This window comes from Carassius auratus, chromosome 16 (assembly GCF_003368295.1).
Source record: "Carassius auratus strain Wakin chromosome 16, ASM336829v1, whole genome shotgun sequence".
Taxonomy (NCBI): Eukaryota; Metazoa; Chordata; class Actinopteri; order Cypriniformes; family Cyprinidae; genus Carassius; species Carassius auratus.
This window is the reverse complement of record NC_039258.1, coordinates 19,569,885-19,581,987: the sequence shown is the minus strand read 5'-3', so window position 1 is coordinate 19,581,987 and position 12,103 is coordinate 19,569,885. Positions and strand designations below refer to the sequence as shown.

The 12,103-nt window shown below is 40.8% G+C and overlaps 1 protein-coding gene across 1 annotated transcript in view; it reads left to right on the top strand.

Moving 5' to 3' along the window:
* Positions 1 to 333: 333 nt before the first annotated feature.
* The window catches only part of LOC113116488 (short transient receptor potential channel 7), an 85,271-nt gene continuing 73,501 nt past the window's right edge, over positions 334 to 12,103 (top strand). The window contains exons 1-2 of the mRNA XM_026284677.1: positions 334 to 811; positions 8,116 to 8,878. Of these exons, the coding sequence (XP_026140462.1) occupies positions 8,126 to 8,878 (753 nt within the window). The 5' untranslated portion in view covers positions 334 to 811; positions 8,116 to 8,125. The remainder of the gene's footprint in view (positions 812 to 8,115; positions 8,879 to 12,103) is intronic.

Here is a 12,103-nt window from a genome sequence, read left to right as displayed (position 1 = left end):
CATTTCAATGACAAAACACTCCAGAAGATGTTCAGAATGTGATTACTTATTTTGCATAAAATAAAAGTAATTGGAGACTGTCAAGTAAGGCTTTCAAGGAAAAGGTTTGTTTTTCTCAGTTTAACGGTATGGAAAAGAGCAGCTCATACATTCATCGCTGCATCTTCTTTTGTCATAGAAAGTCATACGGATTACGGATAAATGTTCATCAGGTATACACTTGTGTCTGTAGTGTTTAAAGTCACACTTATATAGTGTACAGTATATGCAGTTTTTCAAGCACTCATTTTAGGTGTGTGTCTGTGTGTGTGTGTGTGTGTGTGTGCGTGCGTGTCACTGGGTGTGTTTTGAGGTTAAAACTCTGCTCCCACTTGTTGCTGAAGTTGCGCGTCTCAGTTTCAAGAAGCCCTTTCCTTCACCAGATGCGGAGCACGAGCTCTCCCGATGTCTGACGAAGGCGAGGGGCTCCGTGGCTCCTCTTCCTCTCCCTCCCCGCCCTCCTCCTCCTCCTCCTCCTCTCAAGCTCCTGCCGGTCAGACTGGTCTCCCTCAGCCGCAGAGACCCCTGAAGCGCCGGCATCTGCGCCACTTCCACGTACCGAGTCGCGACCCAGAGTCGCATTTCCCAGCGATCCGCTGGACTTGATCGGGAGCTCGCCGGCGCGTATAGGGCGATGCTGCGCCGCGTCTCCGGTGCGCGACGGTCTCCAGAACCGCGGACAGCGGCGGCGCTCGCCACACAGAGCCGATCATGAGACGCGCAGCCAGGAGGAGTTGATCGAGACCCCGTACAGCGGCGCTCCACCGGACACGTGAGTCCAACCTTCAGGTCTTATAACGGGATCACTGTGAAATGATTGTCAGGTAGCTCTAAAACTGTGCTTCATGTGGTAACTTTACCTATCATTCCATTAACTGGTTTATTCAAGTCAAAATTTAGTATGACCGAATCAATATCCAAACTTCCAAAGTCATTTTTAAGGATCGAATGAGGTAAAATGGGTCTTTAACAGCCTATTTTTACTTTCACAGTGAATTTATATAGCCTAGATTTATATAGATTTATTGCGCTTCTGTCTTTATGCATTTATTATTATTTATTAGTATATTACTCATTTAGTTTTTAATTATCCTAATATAATAATAATAATAATAATAATAATAATAATAATAATAATAATAATAATAATAATAACAATAAATAGCTGTCTATTAATTTATCATGTTTACTTAACATCATATATATATATATATATATATATATATATATATATATATATATATATATATATATAATAAAATAAAATAAAAAAACTGAAATTTAATTTGCTTTCTGAGGTTTTTGGTCATTAGGACCCAAAAACTCCATTAGGATTCATCGTGTGAGTGGCATTTTCAAGAACAAGGTGTGGCACGCATTTTATGTTTAATTTAAGTTTTATTATTTGAAAGTAGTTGGTCTAACTATTATCTGACTGATCATTTTGTAAGAATTAATGGTCTGATTTGAGTTTCTTGATCGACAGTCTCCTGTGTGATGCGCATGCGCTGATGGCTTTTCCTCCAGAACCGTTGGAGTTGGTGGGAGAAACAGGCCCGAATCACCACAATAAGTCGTGAAATATTGATGTCTGACAGCTTGCTATTTTTTTATAGTGATATTTAACTGATAATTGTCTGAAAGTGTGTGCAGAGTTGAAAGAAACAGAGGCATGAGAAAACTGTTTGTAGTGTTGGTTCTGGTCTCAAGACGATACTACAGCCTGAGGTGAAAACAATAATAACCTGCCAAAATATTCCAGACAAGCTGTCTGTGTCATCATCCGATCCGCTCCAGTGGTAATGATACCTCAGGCAGAATCAGATCTTCATTAATCTCCACGTCAATCTCCAGATGAGACTTGACTTGAACATGGCCGGAGCTACAGTATTTTCCAAAAGCATTTTCAGGGTTCACACAAATATGAAGATTCTGTCATCATCTGCTTACCTTTATGTCCATCTGAAGCTGTCTTTAGAAGTTTTTCCACTTCTAAAAATACCATTACAGGAGTTAATGCAACTTGTTTGCAATGTTCAAAGTCTTCTGAAGCAATACAAATGCTTTGTGTGAGAAACAGACTAAATTTTCAGGGTTTTTAGAGTCATTTTTGGAGCTTGACAGTCCCTGGTCACCATGTATTTTAATTTGTGTGGACATTCAGGATATCTTATTTTGTGTTTCATGGAAGGAAGAAACTCATATTGGTTTGTAGAATGCAGCTTATATATTCAACATGAAAGTAAATCATATCATTATAATATAAAAATATATAAGAAATCCTGCTAAAATTATTAATGAATAGATAATAATTCAAATTATTAATTAATAATAATATAATAATTATAATTATTATTATAATGTTTATTATTTTATATAGTAAAATATAAATTAAATAAATTATTATTAGTAGTAAGAGTATTAGTAATAAGTAAATAACATAAGAAGACTAAAAATGAAAGTACCCCACCACCCCTTTGTTTATTCAGACACAGAGTGTTAAAAAAAAATGGTTGAAAATATTGTTCATAAAAAAAAAAAGAAAAAAAAAAAAAAACACAAAGAGATATCAGATCAGAATGGATCACGCAAGAGCTTGTTGTTGCCTAGATGACGAACTGTCTTTCTGGGAACGGTTCTAGACTCCACCCTAATGTGGGCATGGATCTCGGCGGATCGGTCCCTGACAATTCAGTGATTGACGACTTCCATCAAATGACACACCCCCCCTGAGGGTTTTTCAGAGGCTGTCTCTGTAACTCCTCTGGGCCATTGCCACATGCAGCCCCTCCAATTTTGGCTAAAAGCCAGAGTCCCACCCCACGCTAGAACAGATTTCTGTTCAGGGTGGACTGCCGCTGTATCGAAGCTGTGGACCCTTGGAGGGCCATTCACCTGTTTCAGACAGGAGTGAGGATGGGCGTGGCCTCCAGAAGGAAAGTGATTGCCACAGACATGTCCAACTCTGGGTGGGGAGCACTGTTGGAGGGTAATCCAGTATTCAGGTCCTGGACAGCTCAGCAGCGATGCCTATATATCAACTGCCTGGCAATGTTTCCAGTATCTTTAGCCCTGTATTCTTTCATTCTGGCCATCAAAGGCCAACACATCCTGGTCCGTTCTGACAGCATGACAGTGGTGTTTTATATCAATCACCAAGGTGGTCTCAGGTCTCATGCCTTGTACAGATTGGTTCGTCGCCTCCTTCTCTGGGCACAGAAAGAACTGAAGGGCAGTTCATGTGCCGGGTAAGATGAACCTGGGAGTGGACATGCTGTCCAGAGGCAAGGTAGCCCCGGGCGATTGGGTGCTGCATCCTCAGACGGTACAGAAAATTTGGACAGCCTTTGGGAAGGCAGAGGTCGACCTCTTCGCCTTGGAAGACAACTCTCATTGCCCAACTGTAAATGAGTTCAAAGGTTGGAAGGAAGAGGACAAGGGATCGACTTTATTGCTGATGATTTTTAATTAAATAAAACATAAAACAAAGACAGTGCCTCTCGCACCATATACGGCAAACACAGACTGGCAAGCGGAGATTTGCGATCACATTCATCAGAAGCGGGTCTGCTCTCTGGCTGCAGACTTCGCTAAACCACGCCTCCACCTCCACACCAACATTTTCTCTATGCAGTGAGATACCCTGGCCCAAGACCAGACCGAGACCAAGAACGAGCCCAGGGCTGGCCAGTATGCGTTTCCTTTTACTGCCCTGATTCCCCAGATCATCAGGCAGGTAAAGGAAACTAAATGCTCCCTCCTCCCAGTAGCTCCACTCTGGAAAAACCAGGTTTGGTTTCCAGAGCTGATGCAGCTGGTGACAAGGGCCCCGTGGCCATCCGGTTGAGGAGGGACCTTCTCTTGCCGGCAAAAGGCATGATTTGGCATCCCCACCCAGTCATTCAATAGGCAGAAATGACTTGGTCATTAAATTTCTGAAGGGTGCGAGGAGACAGTATCCTCATCGCCATCGGATTGTGCCATATTGGGACTTATCCATGGTTCTAGGGGCCCTTAAAAGGCCCTCATTTGAGCCACTTAGTTCAGCTGACTTGTGGCCTTTATCACTTAAAACAGCCCTTCCCCTTGCTTTGGCATCGGTTAAGCATGTGGATGACTTCCATGCATTGTACGTCAGCGCCTCGTGAGTTTGGGCTCAATGACTGCAAGGTCATTTTGAAACCGAGACATGGCTATGTTCCTAGGTGCTCTCTACTCCCTTTAGAACATATATAATATTCCTATGCAGACGGCGAGCAGGGACCGAACGCTCTCTGCCCAGTTAGGGCTCTGAAAGTCTATGTGAAACTTTTCTAAACTGTTTAGGCAGTCTGAACAACTGTTTGTTTGCTTTGGAGGTTGCCAGAAGGGTCTGCTAGTTATCAAACAAAGACTGTCTCACTGTATTATTAATGCAATAGCTCTGACTTGGGCATCAGAAGGACTGGAATGCCCTATTGGTGTGAGAGCCCACTCCACAAGGGGAATGGCCCCCTCATGGATGTGGTCCAGCAGCATTTCTATCAGTAGGATATGTGCGGCTGCCGTCTGGCCATAGTCGTCCACTTTTGCCATTCTATAACTAGGACATCCCCGTCCTGCAGGCGCGGATTCTATCTGTTTAAACCTCCCATGTGGGTAGAGATTTCTCATGCCATCAGGTTCCATTGAGTCTCTTTGAGGTTCCATTGGTTTGTGCAGCTACACAAATGTGAACAAATCAGGCTTCAGCAGAAAGGAAAAAAATGAGTTTTCCCATACATAAAGCTCGTTCCCTTATCTCAGGGAGCAGAGGTTACATTGAGTAACCTAAGCATTTTCTTCTTGTCTGGAATAAAAACAGTAACTTCCTGGTCAGCTTCCTGTTCCTCATTTTATTTTATTTATTCTCCCAGTTTAAAATATCAACAGAAGCTCCGTCATTTCAAAGGGTTTGTAAAGAGGTTCATCACTTCTTTTATCTCACTCTTTCCGCTCTGTTTCATCTGTCTCACTCCTCTGGCGTGTAGTTTTCCTCTCTCATTATCATTCCAGCTGCTCCTTTCATTCTTTGTGCTGATGAGGAACAAAAAAATCCATTTCTATGCTGATGCTGGTACAAGAGAGAGATGAGAGGTGATCTACAGTACAGTAGGATGAAAGGATAGACCAAGTTTGCATATTATTCATTTTCTGTATGTGTATGTGTATTCTGAGTATGTGTCCATCAGCTCCATACCAACTTGAATAATAATCCTCTGCTACTTCTACTAAACTGTCATTGTCATCATTTTAGTTTCAAATAAAAGCTCAACATCAGAAATATACTACTGTTGTAAATCACAAGTGCGATGTAAAATGATAATTAATATTTTATAAAAATTATATAATTATATTATATCATTTTATTTTACAAGTTACAGTACTAATATTTGTCTGACATTCTTCACTTTCAAATAATCAAAAGCTAATGTTTCAAATCCTTAAGATTATTTATTTATTTTTCATATTATACACTTCTTTAACTAATCTCAGCCTTTGATCTGATAATCCCACTAAGATATATTACATTTTTTTCTTAACATTTTTTAAGCTTTTGATTAGCTTACAAACCCTCGTTTGGGAAACCCTGACATAATGCATTGCATCATATCTGTGTAGAAAGACCTACTAGAGACCAGAATATCATATAGACTTGGAGTTGGGCTCTGAAGTCAGTAAATCAACACCTAGCAACCACCAGAACACCCTAGCAACAAAGTGACACAAGGTGATTTTAATTTTTTACATTGGTTAATAGAATGAATCATGTATTGCACGGGCAACATAAAAGTTAAACAATGCTTACATTTTCCCTAGAAAAAGTTAAAATCTAGTTGTTTATGCAACTCCGTTTTGTAGAGCTGGTGCAACAGATGTCGGTCACATTAATCAGACACAAAATTTATGCAAACACATGCAGTTTGTGCACCTGTAAGTGTGTGTGGGGAAAAGACAGACATATCTTTAGGATCTTGATGACCTCACACACACACACTGTGCTCAGCAGGGCTCTCTCTCTCTCTCTCTTCTTCATGTCCCTCAGGGAAGTCACACTGTTTGAATGGCTTCCATTTTCAGCCGCACTTGTGTGTGTTTGATGTGTCAGAGCGCTGTGTAATCTTCTTTCCGCTCTCTTTATCACGTCACTCTTTTATTCGTCTCTGAGGAACGGCGTATCACGGTGGTTGCTAGGGCATTCTTATATATTGTTAGAGTGTTGGGGCATTCTTTAGTGGTTGCTAGAGTGTTGCTAGGGCATTCTTAAGTGGTTGTTAGGATGTTGCTAGGGCTTTCTCAAGTGATTGCTAGGGTGTTCAGGGTGGTTATTAAAGTGCTGCTGAGACACTCTTATGTGGTTGTTAGGGCATTCTCAGGTGGTTGCTAAGGTGTTTCTAGGGCATTCTTAAGTGGTGGTTAGGGTGTTGCTAAGGCATTCTTATGTGGTTGCTAAGATGATTCTAGGGCATTCTCAGGTAGTTGCTATGGTGTCCAGAGTGCATCCCAGGATGTTGCTAGGGCATTCCTAAGTGATTGCTAGGGTGTTCAGGGTGGCTACCAGTGCATTGCTGGGACACATTTGGGTGGTTGTTAGAGTGTTGCTAGGGCAGTCTTTTGTGATTTTAGGGGTTTCAGTGTGGTTGCCAGGAAGTTGCGAGGGAATTCCTACTGTGAGTGGTTGCAAGGACATTATTCTTTAATGGTTGCTAAGGTGGCCGGGTTGTTTGATAGGTGGGCTCTTTCCCTTTGGTCTTCAGTAGTCCTGCATCCTCATGTCTCTGTGATCTTCTGTAAATGTGTCTTAGGTCTTTCAATGTATCATTATCTGATCCTTTAGTGAAGCACTAGCATACTCTTCTCAATATCACATGATGCACAGACTTAGTGTTAGAAGTCTAATCACACCATAAACATAAATATTGTACCTGCTCACTGCACATGTATGTTTCATGTGTGTTTGAGTACATCTATGTTTGTATGCTGTACAAGCAGTTGCATCTGATTAATTTTTTCTCCTGAAGCATATGCTACAATTTTAGACAAGACTGTGATCAAGAGGGCTAAAATTGATATGATTTTACAAACAAATTTGCATCCTGCAATCATGTAATTTTAAAAGTGGGATATATTCACCCCTGTGTTTTATGATGGAAAATCATACTATCATCTAGACTCTTATCTGGAAATGATAAAAACTGAAATGTGTGTGTTGAAATTGCTGCAATTTCTTAGATTTTGCTCCTACTTTTGAACATCACGTGTTTGTGTGAGATCCATTGAAAGCACTGCAGCCCCGAGCTGATCTCTGATGTCATTGATTATTAGGCCAATCAGAAGTCTCATGTGGCGTGAAAGGCTAATTTAATTCTTTAATTCTTAAAGGAGAGCTGTGACTGGCCATTTTAAACTGTCAGTCTATCGACAAACAATTATGGATTGAATCTCGTGCTGTGCAATGAGCAGAACAGATTAGACTAGTTAAATTAAATACACTCATTTAAGCTATTTAGCAGCAACCTTTTTACAGCTAGTTGGTGACATTTTTTTTATTTAGTATCATTATGAACATAGTATTTATTAATATTTTGAGGTTTTAGTAATTGTTTTAATATTAATTGTTATTATTATTATAATTGTTATTATTTAAATGTTTATATAGTGTTTTATTTTTTTATTTTTAGTAATTTTAGTGAATATGTCCTTAAATTACAAATTTTACCTTAGCAATGAACTGAAATATTTTTTTTTTACTTCTGTTAAAGGGGATAGTTCACCCAAAAAATAAACTTGTCATTAATTACTCTCATGTTGTTCCAAACCCATATGACCTTCGTTCATCTTCTGAACAAAAATTAAGACATTTTTAATGAAATCTGACAACTTTCTGACCCTGCATAGACAGCAATGCAACTAACACATTCAAGGCCTAGAAAATTATTTAGGACATCGTTAAAATAGTCCATGTGATATCGGCTACAAGAATGCTTTTTGTTGACAAAGAAAACAAAACTTTATTCAACAATTGCTCTCCAAGACTGATTTTTTTTCTTCTCTCAGGTCAGAGGTCATGAATCGCAGGCACACCACCTTGCGAGAGAAGGGTCGTCGGCAGGCCATCCGAGGCCCTGCCTACATGTTCAATGAACGTGGCACCAGCCTCACGGCAGAGGAGGAGCGTTTCCTTGATGCAGCAGAGTACGGTAACATTCCCGTCGTCCGCAAAATGCTGGATGAGTCCAAAACGCTTAACTTCAACTGCGTGGACTACATGGGGCAAAACGCTCTGCAGTTAGCAGTTGGCAACGAGCACCTGGAGGTCACAGAGCTCTTGCTAAAGAAGGACGGGATGGCACGCATTGGCGACGCGCTTCTTTTGGCGATCAGCAAAGGTTATGTGAGAATCGTGGAGGCCATTTTGGCTCATCCGGCATTCGCAGGCGGTTTGAGACTGACTTTGAGCCCGCTGGAGCAGGAACTGAGGGATGACGACTTCTATGCCTATGACGAGGATGGGACTCGTTTTTCGCACGACGTGACGCCGGTTATTCTGGCCGCGCACTGTCAGGAGTACGAGATCGTACACATCCTGCTGATGAAGGGCGCCAGAATCGAGCGGCCACATGACTACTTCTGCAAGTGCTATGAGTGCACAGAGAAACAGAGACGTGACTCATTTAGTCACTCCAGATCGCGCATGAACGCATACAAAGGGCTCGCTAGCGCTGCCTACCTGTCACTGTCCAGCGAAGATCCCGTACTGACTGCACTAGAGCTCAGCAACGAACTCGCACGACTTGCCAACATAGAGACGGAGTTTAAGGTAAGAAACATTCAAAAATGTGTATTTTTTTTTTAATACACATTGTTTCAAACATCAAATGATAATGTTTATAATATCTTAATATCTTCATGCCTTATAGTCGCATTTAGCAGATGAGACCGGTATGCTAAAATGTTTTACATTTTGTAACAATAGAAGCAGTCAAACAGTTGATATTTGTTATATAGTACATATTGCCCATATATACTGTATTTATGCAGATAAAGTTGGACGTACTTGTATATCTAATTCATATAAAAAGCTGGGTGATAACATTTTACATTTTACAACAAAATAATATAAATCAGGGACACTGCAAAAAATATTTTCTTAAGTATTATCTTGTTTTTCAGCACAAATGTGGCAGATAATTTTGTCTTGTTTACATTTTTTCCCTTTTTAAAATGTATTTTAATGTTACATTATGTATAGTAAATGCATCTTGATTCAATTTTTTTCTTGTTTGTAATTGCTGTTAGTGTTTCTGTGCTACTCTTGGAAGCAATAACCCCCACACAGGGTTTCCTGTAATTGTGCATCAGACCTGCACATGGTCGGGAGGAATTTAGCACCAAAGTGGTTTCATTTTAGCGGTTTTCTTGATATATCTGGTGTGAATTGCTCTCTTACAGTGATATCACAGCATCTCAGCGAGTTTGAGGTCAGGACTCTGATTGCTTCACTCCAGGTCTTTTTTCTTTCAGGGCTATTTTCAAATATCATTATTGTGTGTATCGGGTGTGATAGAATATGTTAGCATGCTTTATTGTTTGAAAAACACATTATTTTCACATTCGGTACATTATAGCTCCTCTTTGCCCAGTTTTTTTTTTTTTTTCTTAACGTATCAATTTCTACAATGCCTCTCCTTCTGAATATTTAGATTAGATTAGATTAGATTCAACTTTATTGTCACTGCACATGTAGGTACAAGGCAACGAAATGCAGTTAGCATCTAACCAGAAGTGCAATAAGCAGTAAGTACAGAATAAAGGTCTATAATATGTACAATAACTATACAGGTAAGTATTATGGACATAATTTACAGATATTAAATACTATAAGCACGATATACAGGTAGGTGTACTATGAACATACTATACAGATGGGCTATGTAAAAGTGTATGTACACTATAGGCAGAATTATGAACATAATTTACAGTATTGCAATGGACAGTAAAGTGCATAGAAAATATTACAATGTGCAAATGAATTGTACAGTGTTCCTGGATGAACAGACAGTAGTGCAAGTAATAACAAGTTACTGTTTTTTGCTTGTTGTGAATAAATAAATAGATCAGAGTGTTGAAGAGGGGGAGGAGTCTATGTGTGGTGTGGGGGGTGTTGAGGGGTGTCAGAGGGCAGAGTTCAGCAAGGAGACAGCTTTAGGGAAAAAGCTGTTCCTGAATCTTGTGGTCCTTGTTCGGAGGCTCCTGAAACGCCTCCCGGAGGGGAGGAGATTAAACTGTTCGTGGTCAGGGTGAGAGGAGTCCTTGAGAATGCTGTGAGCTCGACGTAGACAGCGTTTCCTCTGGATGTCCTCAAGAGCAGGAAGTGGTGTCCCTGTGATGCGCTGGGCAGTTTTCACCACCCTCTGCAGTGCCTTGCGGTCAGCCACTGAACAGTTCCCATACCAGACTGTGATGCAACTAGTCAGGATGCTCTCGATCGCACACCGGTAGAAGTTCACCAGGATGGATGAAGACAGCTGGTTCTTCTTCAGTGTCCTGAGGAAGAAAAGGCGCTGGTGAGCCTTCTTGACCAGGCTGGAGGTGTTTGTGGCCCAGGAAAGTTCCTCTGAGATTGTGGTTCCTAGGAACTTGAAGCTGGAAACATGTTCTACAGCCAGCCCGTTAATGTTGATGGGGTCATGTGTGCTTCCTTTCTTCTTCCTGAAGTCCACAATGAGCTCCTTGGTCTTATTGGTGTTAAGGAGCAGGTTATTGTCAGCGGACCATGTGGCCAGGTGCTGTACCTCTTCCCTGTAGGCAGTCTCATCGTTGTCACTGATGAGGCCAATCACCGTAGTGTCATCTGCAAACTTAATGATGGAGTTGGATCCATGCACAGGCTTGCAGTCGTGGGTGTAAAGGGAGTAGAGGAATGGGCTCAGCACACAGCCCTGTGGTATGCCAGTGTTAAGTGTGATGGTGGTGGAGTGGGTGTGACCTGACCGAACATGCTGAGGCCTGTTGGTCAGAAAGTCCATAATCCAGTTGCAGAGGGAGGTGTTAATGTCCAGGTCTCCAAGTTTTGTGGTCAGCTTGGAGGGAATGACGGTGTTAAATGCTGAACTGAAGTCAACAAACAACATCCTAACATACGTGTTGTTATTGTCCAGGTGTGTGAGTGCAGAGTGCAGCACTGTGCATACTGCATCCTCTGTGCTCCTATTTCTGCGGTATGTGTTGTGTTGTGTTTAGATTGCTCTGATTGGTCAGCGGACCCAGTGCATTGTAATTGTCCAAACATCTCAAGCATATACTGGAAATGTAATGCTCCTGACCGTAACTGCAAATAATTGCTTCCAAAGCAATTATAAAGACAATTAATAATGTGGTGAATTTTGCCATATCAGTTTGAGTCAAGTAAATCTGAAATGCAGATAGATTGGAAATAATGTGCGTTACTTTACACATAACCATTTCAACAGTCAATAGTAAATAATAAAACATACTTACAGTTTCTGATTCAGAAGCACCAAATTGTCCTGTAGCAAAGTTGAAATTGCTCCATTTTTTAAAACAGCCTTTGTGCACTGCTGTCTTGTACTCTCTCAGGTAAAGGAAACTGTCCTCTGTAAAATGAGCTGCACACACTCAAACATTTGGTTTGCATTATGTTGGGAACAGCATTACTGCCTCACCGAAACCATCCCTTCATTCTTTACGTATTTGTGCGGCATTATGCAAATATCCCCACATAGCAATGTAGATATTTCTGGGAGGGTTCATCTGTTGTTGATTTAGTTTGTGTTTTGGGTTGTTGTCCTATTTCTTTTAAGCTTCAGTTAGTGGTTATATATTGTCGACTCTCAATAGTGTCCTGATAAATCTTAAACTTCATTTGCTGTTTAAGATATAGCAATATGGGCAGGAGCTGAGGCACTATGTGTGTTTTTCACGATGTTGTGTGGTGGTTTGAGATTTTTATTGGAGGCATGCATATTTCGTTATGTATTGCATGTGGTGAATATTCAAAATTAGTGAGTGTTTTTTTATGGCA